Raw genomic sequence first — 22,715 nt, forward strand, 5'->3', positions numbered from 1 at the left:
CTTTATAGCACCTGAGTCTACAGCCGGGCACTGATGGTTCATACTACATTCAGGTTACTTCCCACCATGTGTTGAAATCCTTTGCAATATATATAACACCATAAAAAAAGCCAAAAAACAAAAAACAAAACAAAACAAAAAAACTTTGTAGTCTGAAACCCATTCTAGAACTAAATGTGTATTATCACACATCTCTCTCTTGGTTACTTTCTCCTGATATGTAAACAATGGACCAGTAAGTACACATTTTGCAAACTTTTATTAAGTAAGTGCTGTGTTTTACTTATAGAACTGACATTGCTAGAGCATCTTTTCTGGTAAGTCTAATTACCACTCCATGAAGTAAGCAGTGTTATAACTAATTTTCAGGTGTTCTGGAACTTACAGGAATTAAGGTATTTGCAGCTATTTTCATTGTTTTACTTTATGCATCATACTGATTAAAAATTGAGGCTGATTTTCAGTTGGATAACTTCAGGTAGATGAACAACTGATACTAAAAAATAGAGAAACCTTACCTTATAATACTTTCACTAAGTAATGAAAATTATCCTGAAAAATATTCTTCATTTCAGTTGGTGTGAGCTTTTCAGTTCATTATTCACTTGATGAATGACTAACTATAGAAAACTATTGTCTAGTTATAATTGGATGTATTTTTAGATTTATCAATACTAATGAAAAAGAGCTACCTATTGATTTTAATTCCATTCAAAAAAAAAAAAAAGGATAGTGTGCTGTTTTGATTCAGGTGTTCCCCCATAAACATAGGTGTTCTTAATGCTAGGATCCCAGCTGATGGGGATTTGGGAATTAATGCCTCCTGGAGGTGGTGTGTTGTTGGGGGCCAGCTTATGGCATTATAGCCAGTGTCCCCTTACCAGTGTTTGGTACACTCTCCTGTTCCAATTGTCCACCTGATGCTGGCCAGGAGGTGCTATCACCCTCTGCTCATGCCTTTGTTTTCCCCTGCCATCATGGAGTTTCTCCCTCAAGGCTGTAAGCCTAAATAAACCTCTTTTTTCCCCCACAAGCTGTTCTTGATTGGGCGATTTCTACCAGCAATGTGAACCTGAACTTTAATATACTAGGCTCATTAACACTGTTTCTTTGTTTTCTTATAATGTTTTTTTTTAAGGGTTCTTTGTTGTTTTAATATCATGAAATACTTAGTTTTCATTTCAAACCTTATTTTACCACTTTATAGGCATTATCCAATTTATTTGAAGAGTTAAAATGAAGATCACTGTAGGGCTGCTTGGGGCACAAAGGGGGCATTGAAACAGCAGGCAGAAGACAGGTGAGGCAAGGAAAGTGGAATGAAAGAACTCTATAACCAGGTTAAGTGGCTCTGGAAAGCCAGAGAAGAATCAAACAAGCATCCCTGTATCAACTGGAGGATTTGCCAATGGCATGTGGGAATAAGTAAATATAATAACATGAAAACCCTAATTCATTTAAATCATATTATTTATTCTCCTTTCATGGTCTATCCATATATTTTCATATTTTAACATGACTGTATGACTTATTTATCTCTGATGTCTATGTTCTCAACACCTTCTCACAATCCTGTCCCTATCTAAGCCCTATAATCAAGGTATTTGGGGCTGTTCACAGAAGTAAATGCCAAAATATTGAACAGTGGAACATGTGATAGGTTCTCAAGAAAAACTTGCCAAAGGAATTAATGAATTTACAAACACTATTCTGAAATTTCTTTTAGCAAGTAAGGTGGAATTTAAGAAAAAATAGTGCAAATTTGCTCTTTTCTGATACTTCACTCTGGCTAGGAATATCAGATTGCTGTAATATTAGCAAGAAAATGTAAAGTTTATGAAAGATTAATGTATGAAATGCTTTAGAGTAACATTTTTATTTTCTTTTCTTTCTTCCTTTTTTCTTCCTTTATTTCCTTCTTTCTTATTTTCAAGGTAAAGTCTCACTCTAGCTCAGGCTGACCTGGAAAAATTATCTGTTTAGTCTCAGGATGGCCTTGAATTCATAGTGATTGTCCAATCCCTGCTTCCAGGATGCTGGGATTAAAGGTATGTGGCACCACACCCAGTTTAGAGTAGCATTTTCTGACAGGTGTGCTATAGACACTGGTGAGCTCTCTAGGAAATATGAGTATGAAGAGGCATTAGTTTAGTCTTGTTATTTGAAGCAATACAATACTTTTGAAGATCAATTTTTGCATTTTAACTCTGCTGAATTTTTTGGTACATTTTTATTTATTTATTTGAGAGTGACAGAGATAGAGGCATATATATATATATATATATACGAAAGGAGAGAAAGAGAGAGAGAGAATGGGTGCACCAGGGCCTCCAGCCACTGCAAACGAACACCAGATGCATGCACCCCTTGTGCATCTGGCTAACGTGGGTCCTGGAGAATCGAGCCTCGAACCGGGGTCCTTAGGCTTCACAGGCAAGCGCTTAACTGCTAAGCCATCTCTCCAGCCCTCTGCTGAAATTTTTGGGATATGTGAAAAATATGATCCCACACTCTGCCAGATGTGAATCTCATGTTTACAAAATTTGAGTGCTTCAATTAACCACCTAGATAATTCAAATTAAAGAGCCCTGAGTTTAAAAGATGGTATCATAAAGCACTAAACGGAAGATAATACAATCACGTTTTGAGAAAAGTGCCTTCATCCTTGGTTTCCAAACATTCTCACAAATATATTATTTTAATATTTTACTTATGTATTTATTTGAGAGAGGGAGAAAGAGAGAGGGAGAAAGGAGAGAGAAAGAGGGAGAGAGAGAGAGAGAGAGAGAGCGAGAGAGAGAGAGAGAGGAAGAAAGAGAGAGAGAGAGAGAGAGAGAGAGAGAGAGAGAGAGAGAGAGAGAATGGGTGTGCCAGGGCCTCCAGCCATTGAAAACGAACTGCAAATGCATGCCCTCTCCCCCCTTGTGCATCTGGCTTAAGTGGTTCCTGGAGAGTTGAACTGGGATCCTTTGGCTTTGCAGGCAAACGCCTTAACTGCTAAGCCAGCCCTCTCGCCAATATATATTTTCAAGTATTTTTATTTATTTATTTACAAGTAAAGAGAGGTAGAAAGAAGAAAGCCAGAAATAATGGATGTATCAGGGCCTGTAGCCTCTGCAAGTGAACTCCAGATGCATGTGTCACTATGTATCTTGTTTTGTGTGGGTACTGGAAAATTGAACTCGGGTCATTAGGGTTTGCAGCAAATGCCTTAGCTGCTGCCATCTCTGCAGTACTTACCAATAATTTTGAAAAATCAATTAAAATTACATAACCTATTAGGAAATGAGTATTATAAGTGAAAATTGCAGGATGGGGGCAAAAATGGACTCAGAAAATTTCAAACATAAATTATTATTTATGTATTATAAAAACAACTGTGGGGGCTGGAGAGATGGCTTAGTGGTTAAGTGCTTGCCTGTGAAGCCTAAGGACCCCGGTTCGAGGCTCGATTCCCCAGGACCCACGTTAGCCAGATGCACAAGGGGGCACACGCGTCTGGAGTTCATTTGCAGTGGCTGGAGGCCCTGGCGTGCCCATTCTCTCTCTCTCTCTCTCTCTCTCTCTCTCTCTGTATCTGCCTCTTTCTCTCTCTCTGTCACTCTTAAATAAATAAAAATGAATAACAGCAACAAAAATTTTTTTTAAAAAAACAACCAACTGTGATTAGTAGGTTAAAAGTATATCTGAATAAAAACATGAAACTTGGGCTGTAGGATGGGTTAGTGGTTAAGGTGCTTGGACACAGTTTTGATTCCCTAGGATCCAAGTAAGCCTGATGCATAAGGTGGCATATGCTTTTATAATTCTTTTGCAGTGGCCGAAGGCCCTGGCTTACTCATTCTCTCTCTCTCTCTCTCTCTCTTTCTGTCTCTCTTTAATTTGCCTCTTTGTCTCTCTATCAAATAAATACAACAAATAAAAAATACGAAACTTGGGAAAGTAATGGAACACATTCAAAATAGAATCTCTAGAAATGAAAAAGTAAAATAATCTCAACTTAAACCCTATGGTTGATGAAATAATAACTTAGACAAAATTGAAGACAGAATTAGTGAACCAAATGCACTTGAATATTGATAAGAGGATGTATCATTTCCCTTTTATATTGCCACAGCAAAACATCTGAGGCTGAGTAATTTAACAGAAACTTATTCTAGCTGGCAGTTCTGGAGGTACAAGGCCAAAGGCCTTTATCTAGTGATCACCTGGACATCTCTGGATAGCAAAGTCCTGAGGTGTTATAAAGCTCCACTAGTTGGAAATAGCATGCTAAGGGTCTCCACTGGTTTCCCTTGCCTTGCCTCACCTCGCCTCCCTTCTGTCTCATACAACTATTAGCATGCCACCATGAGAGTTCTACTGCATGGGTCTTATTTCGAATGAATCATCTATGGACACCACAGTCACATTGGTTTTACCTTCTTAATATCATACAATAAACCTTAAATGTCAATATAGAATACAAAGTAAACCCCAACAACAGGAGATGATAAAAAGTAAAAAAAACAAACAAACAAACAAACAAAAAAACAACAGATAAAATTACCAGAATGGAGAGGTTTTAAGTAAAGAAAGCTAGGAGAAAACATTATTTGGAATTTTAGATGAAGAGGAGACAGACAGTGAAAGAAGTTACATCTGCAAAGATGACAGGGAGTCTTCCAAAATTAATGTAAACATTGATTTCTTTCTTGAGTAACCTATTCTGACCCTGTTTGTGACCTCTTTCATTCATTTACCCAAATTTGATGTATGATCAATATTTTCTGTGTGCTGAGATAAGAAAAAATGTTGGTCATCATTGATTTGGGCAGGGGTTGGCCATATATATATATATATATATATATATATATATATATATATAGTGATAAAATGCATATATTTTGCTATTTATGGTCACTATGATTTCTGTTATGACTCATTTCTGCAATTGCAGCACCAAAACAGTCACAGACAATGCATACACAATTGTGCATGACTAGGTCTGAAAAAACAAACTGTATTTATAAAAGCAGACAAATGGAGTCTGGGTTTGTGCCACAGGCTATAGTTTTCCAATGTGTACATTAGAGGGTGAAGGCAACAGCAACAACAAAACAAACCAAAAATACATGGCACCATTTTGCTCCCAAACGTAGCCCTGAAGTTCACACTGAAGGAATTATGCAGGGCTTCTACTACTTAAGACTCACACTAATCAGCTAATTGGTTATAAGTATTAGAAACACTTGTGTTAAGTTTATCAGTTAAAATATTTTAGCCAGGCGTGGTGGCGCACGCCTTTAATCCCAGCACTAGGGAGGCAGAGGTAGGAGGATAGCCATGAGTTCAAGGCCACCCTGAGACTCCATAGTGAATTCCAGATCAGTCTGGGCCAGAGTGAGACCATACCTCGAAAAACAAAAACAAAACAAAAAAAAAAAAAAAAAAAAAAAAAAAAAATTTAAAAAAATTAGAATGTGTTACATTGTAGAATTTATGGTATTAAATGTTGCATCCCTGACTTCTCTTAACTTAATACCATAAACTCTACAATATAAAACATTCTTAATTAAAGAATATTTTAAAAAATAAAAAGGAAACTTCTTGAAGAAAGCTAAAATACAGTCATTTTGAATTATGATGACTTTATGAGAAAACATAAAATTATGGATAGCATAAAACCTCAAAAACTAATACATAGAGTAAGGTAGAAAAACAAAATATATATGAGGAGGCTGGAGAGTTGGCTTAGTGGTTAAGGTGATTTCCAGCAAAGGCAGGACACAGGTTTAATTCCCAAGTACACATGAAAAGCCAGATGCACAAGGTGGCACAGGTATCTGGAGTTCATTTGCAGTGGCTAGAGAATTTGACACACCCATTCTTCTCGTTTTTTCTATCTGCATCTTTCTTTCTTTCTTTCTTTCTTTCTTTCTTTCTTTCTTTCTTTCTTTCTTTCTCTCTCTCTCTCTCTCTCTCTCTCTCTCTCTCTCTCTCTCTGTCTCTCTGTCTCTCTCTCTCTCTCTCTCTCTCTCTCTCTCAAATACACACAAACATACACACACACACAATTATTTTCATATCAATCAACATTTAGTCTCATAGCTTTAGAAAGGAAATTATTGTTTATATTGCTTTATAAAGTAGTTTTAGTGCTGGAGAGATAGCCCACCATTTAAGGCACATGCTTTCAAAGCCTGATGGCCTCAGTTTGATGCCCCAGTACCCACACGAAGCTAGTGGCACATGTGCATGGAGTTTGTTGGCAGTGGCAAGGGTTCCTGGAGCACTCATTCTCTTTCACTCTCTCCCCCTTCTCATCTTGCAAATCAAGAAAATATTTTGCAAAAGAAAGTATTTTTAAAAGGGCAATATTGTTTTGAAAAATTCTAGAATCTGATTAATATTCTGATGTTGGGCATTATTAATTTCAACTTCAATATGTCATACCATCAAAAATAATCTGTTGTACATCAGAAAAATTCTACCTTAATGTACAAGAACTATTATTTTGATAAGTTAAAGGCCCAATAATTTTATTTTTCTGTTGGAATATAGTCATGAGACAAAAAGGATAGCATGGTTTTATGTTATTGGAAATCTGATCATTGCACTTTAATGAATAAAAAGAAGATGCTACAAAATCTTGACATCTTAAATGCAAAGCTCGTTCTGGAGTCATATAACCAATCTGGTTCTGAACATGCACAGTAAGGTAGAATAGCAGTTACATCTTTTTAAAAATATTTAATTAATTTACTTATTTGAGAGGGGATACAGAAATTGTGTGTGTGTGTGAGAGAGAGAGAGAGAGAGAGGGAGAGAGAGGGAGAGAGAGGGAGAGAGAGAGAGAGAGGGAGGGAGAATGGGTATACCAAGGCCTTCAGCCACTTCAAACAAACTCCAGATACATGTGCCCCTTATCTATCTGGCTTATGTGGGTCCTCTGAAGTCTAATCTGGGTCCTTTGGCTTTGCAGGCAAGCACCTTAAGCACTAAGCCATCTCTCCAGACCACAATAGTAATAATCTTACTACTCCATATAGAGAAAACTACATGTGATTTCAGAAACTATTGAATTATATTGTACATTTTGACAGCTAGGGAATTTATTGAGCAAAGTAGAAATCACACATAACAATGTAAGTTTTGTTTTTAAAATGTTTTTTTTAATTATTTATTTATTTATTTGAGAGTGACAGACACAGAGAGAAAGACAGATAGAGGGAGAGAGAGAGAATGGGCGCGCCAGGGCTTCCAGCCTCTGCAAACGAACTCCAGAAGCGTGCGCCCCCTTGTGCATCTGGCTAACGTGGGACCTGGGGAACTGAGCCTCGAACCTGGGTCCGTAGGCTTCACAGGCAAGCGCTTAACCGCTAAGCCATCTCTCCAGCCCTGTAAGTTTTTTTTTTTTTAAAAAAAACTTTTCTGTGTCTAATTTAATCACCAGAAAAATTCTGGAGATAACATTGTAATGGAGTTATGGCTATAAACATATTGGGTACTGAATACAGACTGCCTTCATTGCTGCTCAAGAAAAGACTTCAGTTAGGTAATGCCAAATCTGTGAAGGATTCTCCTGTCTCCCACCTCTCTCCTCAAAGTCAGATCATCATACGGGTATTTCACAGTTGCTTATTTTTCTTACTATTATATTAACATTTTTTGTTTATTTTTATTTATTTATATGAGAGTTACAGACAGACAGAGAGAAAAAGTGGAAGATAGAGAGAATTGGGCACACCAGGGCCTACAGCCACTGCAAATGAACTCCAGAAGCATGAGCCCCCTTGTGCATCTGGCTTACATGGGTCCTGGGGAATCAAACCGAGGTCCTTTATCTTTGCAGGCAAGCACCTTAACTGTTAAGCCATCTCGCCAGCCCATATTTACATTTCTTATTACCTATGTGCACATTTGTATGGGTATATAAGTGCAATGGAATGTGTGCACAGGTCAGAGGGCAACCTCAGGGTCCACCTTATTTGAGACAGAATCTCTCTGTTTCTATTTTCCCATGGGGAGGGAGATAGGTGGCTTGTTAGTTCTGAGATTCTCCTGACTCTTGCTCCCATTCCCGTAGGTGAATTTCTGCCTTTTCATATGGGTGCTAGGGATTTTGAATGTAGTAAGCAAGTTTGTGGAGGAAGCATCTTTAAATACAGAGACAGTTCCCCAGCTCTGCCATGGAGATTTATAACCAGGTAGCCTAGTTTAAGCAGAGGCTTATAAAATAACTCTCTATAATTTAGCTATTCCCTGAATAGGAAAGTTCGACTGTCCAACAATCATAATGCTTTATAGTTGATTTGGATTTCTAAGAGATAATAAGTCTTTCTTATGGTGCATATATGTGTGTCCCTCCTCTATAACCAGTCCAATCACCCAATGAGCAAAGAAAATGAGAAGCTTGTTGCAGTAATGGGATAAGGCTAGGGTGTCATTTTTATAATTATTAAGAGTGGTGTTGTGAAGAAATGAATGGTGAATTTTTTTGTTTGTTTTGTTTTTCGAGGTAGGGTCTCACTCTAGCTCAGGCTGACCTGGAATTGACTGTGTAGTCTCAGAATGGCCTCAAACTCCCCATGTTCCTCCTAACTCTGCCTCCCAAGTGCTGGTATTAAAGGTGTGCACCACCACGCCTGGCTTGAATGGTGACTTTTAAGACAAAAGACTGAGCTAGGATATGGCTCAAGTGAGAGAGTGCATGATACCCCAGGTTCAATCCTCAGTACCTACTCAAATAAGTCAGAGTGGCACATATCTATAATCCACTTGAAATATGGAGGCGGGAAGATCAGAAGTTCAAAGCTATATTCATCCTTATAGCAAATTCTAGGCCAGCCTAGGGTACTTGAGACCCTGTCACAAATACATAAGGCAAAATGAATAAAAAATAAAATAAGATATAAAATAAGTGACAAAGAAGGGGCACATGGTTTATATTTGAAGAAATACAAGAGTAGAAGCATTGCAAGCCTTAAAATTGGCCAGGCCAAATGTGCCAACTGGTGCAATAGTGGTAAGTCTGTTATGGGGGAAACCAACTGCTCTCTAATTGGACTGGAGGCCCATTCCATGGGAGGGAATATATGTATGGTATGGAAAACCTATTTAAAAGCCTATTGTGGAGGGTCATGAGTTCTAGGGGAGTAATACCTGCTATTGTCTGGCATATACATATAGATCTCCCACCAAACTGCCCTGTAATCATTTTTCCTTATATTTATGCCATATATTAATGCTACTTTCATTTCTAGTTAGAGAAGATTCTCTTTTCAGGTGGTGGTGACCATTGGGATGATTCAAAAGCCCCCATAGTGCTGAGAAAAAATGATAGTGGAGTGTTCCATGCTGAGACATTTCTTTCACACCTTCCTAGGCTTAAGGTCCATTGCAGAAGAGGTGGCAGAAAGAATGTAAGAGCCAAAATAAGTATAGGACTCCTTACAATGCAATCATTCAGACACAAGATGGCCTATATATCCATGACTTCACAGTGCCTAGCATCACCTATACTGGAACAATGTAATAAGAGTAAAAGATGATGGCATGAAAATAAAAGACAGACTAATTGAGAGGGGGAGAGGATATGAATAAGGGGGGAGATTTTTGAGGGGTAAATTGGGTTAAGGAGGGAATTATCATGGTTTCTTGCCTATAATTTATGGAAGCTGTAAATAAATAATGCTTGGGAAAAAATAGAGTAGAAACAAAGGAGACAAATCATTTAAGTTCAGTCATGTAACTTTGCTGGGAACCCAGTGCTAGTCTTTGTCAAGATATATTGCTATTCACAACTGCAATAAGCAAATCTGAAATGTCACTCTTCCAATGGTAAAGTTCAATCACTAAAAGTTTGGTTTTCAATTGCAAGGTAAGAAAATTATTAACAGATGGACCAATTAAACAGTTTATCAATAGTCAGGTAATTATACAGAAATTAAAATAGATATTTAGACAGTTAAAACTCTGAAACACATTTCTGAAAACACATAGGCCCCTCTATAGACCTCAAAGTACCAAATGAATTACATGGCACATCTCATGGAGGAAAACTTAAGGAGAGCTTACAGGGTTGTTGGGAACACAGTCACACACATAACTCAATAATATAATCCTAAATGTCGAGGCTCAAACAATGTATAAATTTTCAATCAGTCAAAAGGTAACTCTGAAGCCTACCCTTAAATAGAAAAAGCATTAAAGCTTTCAAAGTGAAGTACTTGTCTTCCATAAAAGATGTCGCATCTGAAGTGACCAAGGTATTATTGGCTTATTTCATGAGTCATATGTCTTCAAACTATTTAAAACTATTGTGTGTAATGTGAGTAAAAGCCTCTCTTTGTTTGGGATTATTGAGGTAACAGATGACCCTTGTTTACAGGGGACCTTAGGAATGTAACAAGCTGTAATGAGCTGAAGCAGGAATCCTTCAAGATTCTAATATCTGTGTAAAAGTTATTATTATTAGAAAAAATTAAAATTAAAAAGAAATATTAGAAATATTTCTCAAATGATGAAATAAAAGACAGATAGGACTAATTATTGCTGGGACACCAGAAAGCCTACATTGTCATATAGAACTAACAAAAAAAAATGCACTGAGTGTGTAATGCCATGTGTAACTACAGGAGGTGTGGGAAAGTGCTGTGATGAAGATGAAATATAAAGCTTGCTTCTCATGGAACTCACATTCTAATGGAGAAGTAGACAAAATAGTTCAATACTTGACCAAGTGGGCCAAGAATAGAATAGAGCTACATAAAGATAATGAGAGAATAGCACCAAGGATTCAGAGGTATGAAATCAGGGTCCAGGAGTCAGAGATGAGCTTGCTGTATAAAATAATAATTTAAAAAAGAACAACTCAGCATATCTTTTCTTTTCTTTTTGCTGTAATTTTTTTTGAAGTACTGAAGATGAAGCCCTGTGCTTCCTGCATGTCAGGTTTGGTGGCTTGATTCAGGTGTCCCCCATAAACTTAGGTGTTCTGAATGCTAGGTTCCCAGCTGATAAAGATTTGGGAATTAACACTTCCTAGAGGCAGTGTATTGTTGGGGGCGGGCTTATGGGTGTTATAGCCAGTTTCCCCATGGCAGTGCTTGACACACTCTCCTGTTGCTATTGTCCACCTGATGTTGGCCAGGGGTGATGTCCAACTTCTGCTCACGCCATCGTTTTCCCCTGCCATCATGGAGATTCACCTCAAGCCTATAAACCAAAATAAACCTCTTTTTCTCACAAGCTGCTCTTAGTTGGGTGATTTCTACCAGCAATGCAAACCTGACTGCAACAGTAAGGTGATACTGAGAGTAGAGTTGACGCTAGATGACTGACTGTGGCTTTGACCTTTCTGAGTGGAATTTCAAGATTTTGGAATGACTTGAAACCTTGGCCCAAGAGATGACTTGCTGAGCTGTAAGTACAGCTTGATGGGCAATTCTGGTCAGAGTTGAAAGACCTGAATGCAGTGAGAATTATGGACTGTGAGTTTTGGCTTATGAGGGTGAGAAAGAGCTCTGCTTGGACTGGGCTAGTAGTTTGTGTGAGAAGCTTGCTGCTTTGTCCATGTCCTGAGAAGTTGTGAAGGGCGGTTTTGCATAGAAGTGAACTGGTGTGAGCAGAGGGATACAGCACAGAAAGAAATCTTTAAGCCAAAACTACTGCCTGTTCAGCTTCAATTGAAAGATTACAACCTTTGAGATTGGGCCAGCTGACCTGCACTGAGGCAACAGGAAGAGTATAGACTCTTTTGGAGGGGCCTGAGTGCTCAAGGACTGTCCTATTCTTCAAAGTCTACTTTATTCTCCCCTTGGATTAAAAAATTGTCACCCTACCTGGTATTGTGTAATATAAGAAATATAGGAAAGAGAGGGTCATTGAGTTTGCAACACAGTCTTGTGTCTTGGAAATGGCCATGGGCAGTGTGAAGCAGGTTTGCTGGTTGCCTGCATGGAGACCCCATGGGGCCATGAGGATGAACCATGGATTGCAGTGGAGACCCAGTGGAGATGCCGGGACTACGAGATGGCTGCTAAAGTAAGATGCCAACCCCAGTGAAATTTTTCAGGACTGAGTAGCCTAGCTGGAAGGGTGGAAATGGAATTCCAGAGACTTGTTGCTGGTTAGAATTACTGAACTTGGAGATTTATCACTGACTTGAAGCTACAGAGTTTGATGTTTGCCCTAGTTGTTTTAAATCTTATATTGGTTGAATATTTCATTGCTATGCCCAATGTCATCTTTTGCAATGTGAATGTTTACTCGGTGCCATTATGGGTATTTTTGAAGTTATGTTTTGGTATTATGGCTCAGTTAAAAGACCTTGGATTATGAGGATGAAGCAGGAATCCTTCAAGTTTCTAATTTCAGTATAAAAATTGATAGAAACTATGGGGACTTCTGAAGACTGAATGCATTGCATCGCATTTTACATCATGGATGGTTAAGTTTATGGGGGTCAGGGAAGAATATGGTGGTTCGATTGAGTTATCCCCCATAAACTTAGGTGTTCTGAATGCTAGTTTCCCAGCTGATGGAAATTTGGGAATTAGAGTGTATTGTTGGGAGTGAGCTAATGGGTATTATAGCCATTTTCCCCTTGCCAGTGTCTGGCACAATTTCCTGTTGCTGTTGTCCACCTGATGTTGGCAAGACGGTAATGTCCAACCTCTGTTCATGCCATCATTTTCCTCTGCCATCATGGAGCGTCACTTTGAGCCTGTAAGCCAAGATAAACTTCTTTTTCCCATAAGCTGCTCTTAGTTGGGTGATTACTACCAGTAATGCCAACCTGACAGCAAAACCAAGCAAGTGCTGTACAACTGAGCTATGCCCCAGCCTTTTTCCCCATTTTTAAAATTTGAGATAGGGTCTTGGTCTCACTAAGTAGCACAGGCTGGCTTTGAAATTACTCTAAGCCAGGCAGGCCTTGAACATGCAGTCTCCTGTCTCAGCCTCCCAAGCAGCTAGTATTATAAGCCTGTCCAATCAGGTATGATTAATAGATCTCAATTTAGAGAAAACGAGGATAATTATATTACTATGCAGCAGGTACAAGGAATGCAGAGTAAGTAGTAAAATAAAATCATTTCCAAGACATGCTGAATTTAAAATGGTCACTGTTAGATATTGCATACAATTGAACGTTTATGTTCAAATAGTGTTAATATCTATGGCTACATATATATGTCATTGTGTAAAATGATGCCTAAAATTATTCACAACAAAATGGGCATATGATCTTGGTAATGGGAACATGTAGCGAACAAAGGCAGGATGATTAATTATAGTTTTTTGTTAAAATTATATTTTAAATTTGTACAAGTAACATATACTCATTTATTGAGTTTTAAATTGAAAATTAATAAAGATTGAAACAATAAACCAAAATGAAAATATAGCTTCTAATTTTAATTTTATTATTTAAACTCACATTGTCATTCAATTTGGCCTTTCTCTATAGAAACAAGTAGCATTATTTCTTCATTATTACTTTTGTGAAAAATTTAACCTCAAGTTAAAATTAGTGCATCCCTAAAACTTCTTGTGTTAACATGAAACATGATTAAAATGAAACTGGTATAAAAAGCAGAAATAAAGATGCCTTGTCCTTCACTGTTGAAAAACTTACCCAGAAAACAATTTTAACATTGGAACAATCAAGTAAAAAATGTAAAGGGACAGATGTTCTGTCAAAGTGGAAATTTTTTTGATCCTTTTTCATATATATCAAGGAAACAAACCTACATTGATCTCTTGAGGTTATCTGCATTTCAAAAATGCAAGGATACATCCCTCCTCTCCCCAACAGTATTTTTCAAGGACAACTTAAAAGTGAGCTCATAAAGCTCCACATGTTCTTTGTGATGAATAAGAGTGAAAATACCATTGGATACTGGCAAAATAGAACGTGATTGCATCCTGAGGTTAACACTGGCCTCAAACACCCAATAGCTTTATAAGCTTAGCACCTATAGTATCTGCAAGAAAACTAAAGGATATAAGACACAGGGTGATGTTTCTCTTTATGTGTCCCATCAGTAGTCCTAAGGGACTTTGGGAAAAACTAAGTTTGGACCAACATAGAAGCACAGTCTACCACAAAAATGCTTACAAAAAAACAAACAAAAAAAACCCTAAATCCAAATTGATTATTACTTACAGAGATACAGAAATAGCAATGAGGACTTTAGAAAGTGTATAGTTTTCTTGACCAGAAAACATTTAATTAGGCTATTACAACATTTTATCATTTCTTTGGCTATGTGAGATAAGAAGCGGCTACTTAGGATATTCTATAAAACCTCCTATTCTCAGTTGAGATAGCTTAGGAAATTTTTATTATCATAAATTCTCTATGAGATATCTGAAGCAAAACACTAGTGACATCAGAAATAACATTTAGCTTGTATTATGATCAGAGTAGATGCTTTGTTCTTTATAATCTTAGGATTTCTAGAAGATGATTTCTAAATTACCAAAACCTATACCCAAAATGTTTCATATTACTAATTTATGGTCAACATTAAGAAAATTAGAATTTAAAAAAATTGTTTATTTTATTTATTTGAGAGTGAAAGACAGAGAGAGAAAGAGGCAGATAGAGAGAAAGAAAGAATAGGCGCACCAGGGCCTACAGCCACTGCAAATGAACTCCAGATGTGTGCGCCCCCTTGTACATTTGGCTAACGTGGGTCCTGGGGAATTGCGCCTCGCACTGGGGTCCTTAGGCTTCACAGGCAAGTGCTTAACTGCTAAGCCATCTCTCCAGCACAAGAAAATTATAATTTAAAAATGTTACTATACAGTAAGACTTTGCAACATCATGACATTTGCCCCTTTCCTACAAATTCTAAGATTATTGTTCTTGTAGACTTTTTGGAAAGAGAAGTAAGTAACATCATATGTGTTAGATGTTGCTCATATTTAGTATGAAAATGTTCCAAGAGCACACACATGATAGTGTCAGCTTTGAGGGTCAATTTGATATGCATTGCCCCTCCACACAATATAACCCAACCAAATGAACAGAATTTATAGTGAACTCTAAGGCTCAACTGTATATTTTTCTAGTATTTTCATATTAAAAATCTCATAGAGTTATAATAAGCTGAAGTGATATTGAACTGATATTCTATAATTAATTATAATAGGAATATTAAATTTCAAAAAATGGAAGAATTAGTCATATTTGTTCAATGCAATTATGTTCTTCTGTATAGATGCACTCATAAAATATATGAATAAATATTAACTGTCATTCAATTTTTCATAACATTTCAATTTGAAAGGATCATATAAATATTGTTTTACCCTGAAAGTAGATTGAAGGTCATGCAAGTGATGGTTTAGCTAAATGACCAGAGAGATTGCTATTTCATGCTACAGTGCTAACCTGCATTACTAAGGCAAGAGGTGGAAATCATACTTGAGCTTCAATAATTCTAAGTATCCAAGCTTTGAAACTTCCTCATGGAATTCACATTGCAATAAGCTTCCACATTAGTAATGCAATCCTAACTTGAGAAATAACCTGATGGTACCATCACACATAAACATATTCATCATGCTGCCCTGCACATTCAAAAAGGGAAATGTCCTTTCCCCAAGTATAACTTGCTTTACACTGACTTATCATATTCCTGTTAACTAGCAGGTAGCTGAAATAATTTAATGAGCTTTGAATATTTAGTACAAAGTTATAACATAAAACATCTGTCACTTACGTTTTTGAGTCATCCCATAAAACACAGTAAGGATTCAAAGTGCCCTAAAAGCAAACAGAGAGAGAGGGGAAAAAAGAGAATAAATATACCTGAGTTCTACACAAAAATATTAAAGATTACATGAAATTTAAAATGTTGATTTATTTTCTTGTAGTAGGTAAGATACCTTAAAGAGTTGAACATAGGTTTTTATCTCACATGAAATTGCTACTTTCTCCTCTCCCATAATTTTGGTTCCTTAATTTTTGAAACTTTATGAAAGCAATATATTTATTGCAAATATCATTACCTCTGCTAGTTTTGCTAGAAGGAAAACTGAACTTTAATTTCCCATATATGATAGGGGATGGTTTGGTGATTTCTTTAGCACATTTACTTTTATCTGATATTAACTACTGGTTTGACTTATTTAAAAGAACCAAGCTACTTACTCTATTTGCATCATATTAAAACATTCTGCATTATGTGTGTGCACAATCACTTTGAGTTTTGATTTCCTAGATGGAACTGTTCATTTCCAAATGTAGTTGATTTACAGAATTCTCTTAATCAAAGAGATTATGTTTGAATGGGATAATGTGCAATGGAATTTTAAGAAAAAAACTGATAGATTTCATTCAATTCAATAATTATGTATGAAACACTTATAATGGACTTAGATAAGGCAGCAGATATTTTCTACAATGGGTTAGCCTAAGGAATATGTTTTGAATAGTTATGATCATTGGAAAGTGTTTTCTTTGCACTATGAAATAAATTCAATTCTCTACACAAAATATTTAGATATCTATGGATTATATCATATTCCCAGAGAGTTTTCATTTGTTCATCAAAAGTATGCTTTGGTCTCATTACCTCTTATTATTCATGAAGTATATTTCATAAAATACATTTTAAAAGTATTATTTTTGCACACGTGTGTGTGTGTATGTCTGTGTGTGTGTGTGTGTGTGCATGCGCGCATGTGTACATGTGTGTATGCATCTTATCTCCTGTTACTGTAATCAACATCCACCTAGCTTTACATGGGTGGCTGGGGGATTGAACCCAGGTGGGTACCCTTTGTAGGCAAGCATAGCTAACCTCTGAATCATGTCCTCAGCCTACCAAGACACATATTTTAATGTCCATTTGGGGAAATCATCCACTTGTATCTTATCTGTGCAGAGTAAAGCAGTAAAATTTCCTCTCTAATTTAGAAGTGGCATTTATAATAATGCAAACCAGGATTATATTAGCTGTTTGGTAGTCACTTCCTGAGTTTGGCAGGTATTACTCACATGCTATTTATACACTAAAGTCTACCAGGAGCTTTTTAATGCTTAATTTAACAGCCCACACATTCTCTATTGTTTCCAAACTTGGCATCATTCCAGGATTAAAAAACAAACATGACTATGTCCTCAATCTACTAAGTCACTGATAGACAGAATAAACAGGTCAAACAGTTAAAAATCACAGCCCTGAGACTGACCACTGGTTCCCTTTCCTAAGTGGACTTGTGTCCTTGGTGCTAGCAACTTATGATTCCATCTTTGGGTTTATAAGCCTATCATCTCTGGTTGCAATGGAACTTCCTTAATAATCTCAGAAGGAGTCTTTGTGAGATGTGCCCTTCTAAATGGAATTTTCTGGGTTGAGCCTTGGATTTTGTTAGAAATATAAAATATTCTCACTGAAGTTATGATTATAACCTCATTTATCATTTTCTTCAATAACTATATATGAATAAATTCAGAATTACAGCCTCACAGTTAATCTCCAAAATACACCCAAGACATGTTTTCAGGTTATTTTACTTCTTACCAAGTGCTCATCACCAACCACTCATTCTAGAGCATAAACACACTGCTTTTCTGAAAAATGTCCACAATCCTAGAGAAGTGCATGATGGTCATCCTTATTGAGGCTTCCATTACATCAGGAGAGAAGCAAAGATACAGTCAGTTTCTTGAATAAGAGAGTCTGAGCTAGCAGAGCAAGTTGTATGGAAGAATTGGGTACTTATCTGGTTTTTACATAATGAACAGATGTGGGCATTCATGGAATAAAAAGAGAATGGTGTTTCAAACTGATTTCTATTGTTTTGTGAGGTTTTTGTCTGGTTGCATAGGGATTCTTTTCATATAGCATTATCTGAGATGCTATATAATACAGTGTTATAGTTTGACTGTATGACCCCTGTAGAATTAGGTGCTTTATTACAGCTTGAAACTTGGGTCTCTAGCCACCTGGCTGGAAGAGGTATCACTGGGGTCAGATCCTGGGTACTGGCCTAAAGGTGTGTTTGGGAGCAGATCTGTTTTCCAGCCCAAAGAGAGGTATGCAGAGAGGTCTGAGATCTGGGGTTCTGCTTGCTGCCATTTCCCCCCCCCCCCCCCCCCCGCTTTTGGAGTATGCTGGCTGCTGGTGGTTTTCTCTCTGATTAAATTTATGAATGGGAACCAGTTTTTTCCCCTATTGTGAAACTCCCCCTGGATCTGTAAGCCTGAAATAAATCCTTCCTCCCATAAACTGTATCAGTTTGGGAGTTCATCCTAGCATCGTGGAGCTGCTTACAATATACAATTATGTTATGTTTTGCTAAGATTTTATTCAAATGGCTCAGAACACTTTTAGACAATCAGTTATCCTTGTGACTTCACACTGAGAGATCTGTGAGTATACATCTCCTACACTTGTGTACTTGTACCTGTGGCTATAGAAAACAAATGCAGGTGAGGTACCCGGAATAACAGATTAGTTCACTAGTTTTAGGAATCTATGAGTTAGATTAGGTTAAATATCTATAAAAACATGGGACATTGTATTAATGGAAAACAGAAAAATAGGAAAAATACAATATAAACAGTGATTTTGCTACTCTTTTCTTTTAACACTACTAAAAAAATAACTACTTATAACTATGATAAATGGTTCTTGTTTTTTGGTTCCATGTATTTGTCTATATTCAGTTCATCCACTATCTTGCATTGTTTTCTACTGGAATCTGTTACATGACCTCTTATGTACTGACCTTATGAAAATTTGAACATCATATATTATGCACCAAATGTACTATCCAAGCTGGGATTTATAAATCAGGCAAAAACCTCCTCCAAACATCTATTCCAGTGTAGTTACCATAATGCAGCCTATGAATTGTTGTCCATAATAAAATGTTTGAAGTTTAGAAAGGTAGGTAGAACAAGAAATCAGAGTCAACTTCCTACATCTGTTTTAATTTGGTGATTCATGCAAAAATTATCTAGTAAACACATCATTTTCCAGGTGACCTAGTAACAGCGCTATAGTGTTGAAAAAAAAAAATAATAACCCTTGCTTGGGATATTTCACTACAGTGAAGGAGCAGGGAGAGAAATAAAAATCATCAATAGACAAGCATTTGATATGTTGGATGATAATATCTGTGGCAATAAAATAAACCATAGCAAGTAGGAAAGACAGAGGGAGTAGAAAGATTGCAGTTTTGTATACTAAGAAGGCTTTTCTAACAAGTCTTAATAATTTTAGCAAAAACATCAATGGAATTAGCCATAGGAAAGACAACAATGAAATCACAATAAAAGTGACAATGGTCAAGTTTCATTACCATTATCCTTGCTGTTTTCACATTCATAACAGATTCAATTCATACACTGCCTTAAGAAGGCCTTAATAGGAGGGTATGGTAGACATGTAAGTTGAAGGGTGGAGTTCTGAGGATAAAATGGTATAAGTGGAGTCAGGATAAGTTATGGAGGAGAGAAAGGGTAGGGGAAGGGTTAATCAAGACTTAAGATGCTATTAATAAGCCATATGGAAACCTACTTCTTTATAGTTAATAATTTATATTTCAAAAAAGAGAGAATTTTGGCAGAATCATCCTGTGGAGGTAGACAACATTTTGTTCAGAAGTCATAGATCTTTAGAAAAACTTTAGTGTCAAGTCTGGTATGCCTTCTAGCAAACTGTTAGCCAGAGAGGCTCTGGATGCTCCCTGAACATTAGATATATTTCCAAGGCTGTTAGTTACCCACCAGAATAGAATGGTAAGACCTTACTGCTAAAGACTCTGCATGCTTGGGCTGCAAGCCACGGAAAAACTAGGCTGGAGCTAAAGAGAAAGTCTCCTTCCCAATGATTAGCTGTCACAATGTTGGAAAAAGACCTATGCAGACTGCAGGGAGAAAATATTATTAGTAGTCTTAACCATTAGTGGGACCAGCAAGTTTTATGGATGTTCATCCAGGGCAAATGTACCCATTGGTGCAATAGTAGCACCAGTAGTAGTTACAATAGTAGTTACAAAATAATTCAACTGTCCTCTGATTGGACTTCAGGATTGTTCCATGGGAAGGAATTCCTGACTGGAACTGAAAATCTAATCAAAAGCCTATAGCTGGGGAGATCAGAAGCTCTAGTGGGCAAACTACTGCTGTTATCTGGCTAAATGGATACATTATGTTCATCAAACTGTGCTCTAAATACTTATGTGTATGCCTATATATTAATGGTGCTCTCACTTTTTGTTAGAGATACTTCTTTCAGATGGTGGTGTCCATTAAGGTGACTCAAAACTCAACAAAGTACTGAGAAAAAAATGACAATGGAGTGTTCAGCACTGAGACATCTCTATCACACCTTCCAAGGCTCAGGGACTATTGTGGAAGAGGTGGTAGAAAGAATGTTAGAGATGAAAGAAGAGAAGGAGCATACAATACTGTCTTCTAGGTACAAAGTGGCCTTGATATTCATGACTTCATAATGGCTGAAGCTACCTACACAAGACTTGCATAATAAGAATGATGACATCAAAGTAAAATAGATGGAAAGAAGAAGGGCTTCAGCAAAATGATTATTTTGGAGTGGGGAAGGAGAGGGCAGAAGGGGTTATGACCATGGTATATTGTCCATATTTATGGAAATCGTCAATAAAAAGTTATGAAAAACATACTTGCTATCTTCGTTTTGTTCAAAGAATTTTCTCTGAACTTTCTCTATAACTATGCTTACTTTTCAAATTTATGTTTATTAGTTATGGAACTTCTAACTATGCTTTTGAAAAACATTGTTTCTTGGGCTGGAGAGATGGCTTAATGGTTAAATTGTTTGACTGCAAAGCCTGAGTATCCAGGTTTGATTCACCAGGACTTATGTAAGCCAGATGCACAAGGGGGTGCATGCATCTGGAGTTTGTTTGCACTGGCTGGAAGCCCTGATGTGTTCATTCCCTCTCTTTCTCTCTATGCCTCTTTCTGTCTCAACTAAATAAATTTTAAAAATATTCCTCTAGAAAAACATAGTTTCTTGGAATTGGCTATTTTTAATATTTGGGCTAATTGTAAGAGCATGTATCTTAGTAATTTTTTCCTTCCTGTGGTTCCCATAATTTTTTATCCACAATAGATTTAAAGAACAGCAGAAATAACACGGTGAAAATATTGAAAATCTATTTATCTCGAAACTTACACATATACAATTCATAGTCATTCTCCTTATTTACCATTCTGTGTAACAAATGATCAAAGTTTATACTTTCTGTCTAACTGAAACATTGTAAGATAATGGATGTGTTAATTAGCTTAATTTAACCATTTCACATTGTGAACATATGTAAATTCACCATTTTGTGCCCCACAAATATGTATAATTATTATTATTTTTTTTTAATTTTTTTGTTCATTTTTTATTTATTTATTTGAGAGCGACAGACACAGAGAGAAAGACAGGTAGAGGGAGAGAGAGAGAATGGGCGCGCCAGGGCTTCCAGCCACTGCAAATGAACTCCAGACGCGTGCGCCCCCTTGTGCATCTGGCTAACGTGGGACCTGGGGAACCGAGCCTCGAACCGGGGTCCTTAGGCTTCACAGGCAAGCGCTTAACCGCTAAGCCATCTCTCCAGCCCCAAATATGTATAATTATTATATGCCAATTAGAAATAGAATGGAAAGAGAAAAGTAAACAATGTTTGGGAGCTAGTCAGATATTTAGCTGCTTGAGGGTCATTGAGGACCTTCCCTCATTTCAGATATGGACCCCACTTATCATTTCCCTGGGAATATCCGAATTTTAAGAAAGGAAAATTAGCATTATTGCTCTCCTTATAATTTGAAATATCATGTGAGAAGATGGGAAAAGCATCACAATTGGCCTACTTTAGATTAAAAAAAAATATGAACCTACAGTGGTAGCAGACCATTGTTGAGATCCATTCAGGAAAAACCATTTACCTTCCCACATGTACTATTTTATATATTTAAACTTTCTTTAATTCTTTTTAATATCCTCCATTACATGATCTTATAAGGTCAAAACAATGGTGTCTGAGTTATATCTTTGGCCGTGGGTGGAGATATAGCATTCTGAACTGAGTTAAAGACTTTGAAGTTACAAAAGTATTACTGGCTCCTCTGTTAATCTAATGAGCCTGTCAATCACCTGGACCAGAGACTATGCCTCAGAAAAGCTGATGCCAAACTGAAGATACATTCAGATAGGGGCAATAACTATCCTCTAAATGAGATATGTACTTACAGATACCAGAAGCCCCATACTAGATACAGTTGGCTATCGATCTTCACTGCTAACCTGCCCACTTTCTTGAGAGCTAGCTCATTAAGTTTTTTATCATCTTTTTTTCAAACTTTTATTTATTAATTTGAGAGTGACAGAGAGAGAAAGAGGCAAATAGAGAAAGAAAGGACGTGCCAGGCCTTCCAGCCACTGCAAACGAACTCCAGATGCATGGGCCACCTTGTGCATCTGGTTTACATGGGTCCTGGGGAACTGAACCTCCAATAGGGGTCCTTAGGCTTCACACGCAAGCTCCTAACCACTAAGCTATCTCTCCAGCCCTTTTCTATCATCTTTTAATAAGAAGTAAACCAGTGTCCTAAGCCTGATTGCACTTATTCTCTCTCTCTGAACATTCTCTCCTCCCTCCCTCTCTCTCTCTCTCTCTCTCTCTCTCTCTCTCTCTCTCTCTCTCTCTCTCTCTCTCTCTCACACATCCTTTTC

At 37.1% G+C, this 22,715-nt stretch overlaps 1 protein-coding gene across 3 annotated transcripts in view; it reads right to left on the bottom strand.

Moving 5' to 3' along the window:
- The window catches only part of Adgrb3 (adhesion G protein-coupled receptor B3), a 772,147-nt gene that overhangs the window by 323,778 nt on the left and 425,654 nt on the right, over nt 1-22,715 (bottom strand). For all 3 annotated transcript variants that reach the window (XM_045156936.1, XM_045156937.1, XM_004653066.3), the window contains one exon: nt 15,717-15,760. In XM_045156936.1, coding sequence (XP_045012871.1) covers nt 15,717-15,760 — 44 coding nt within the window. The remainder of the gene's footprint in view (nt 1-15,716; nt 15,761-22,715) is intronic.

The sequence above is a fragment of the Jaculus jaculus genome, chromosome 8 (genome assembly GCF_020740685.1).
Source record: "Jaculus jaculus isolate mJacJac1 chromosome 8, mJacJac1.mat.Y.cur, whole genome shotgun sequence".
NCBI classification, from domain to species: Eukaryota; Metazoa; Chordata; class Mammalia; order Rodentia; family Dipodidae; genus Jaculus; species Jaculus jaculus.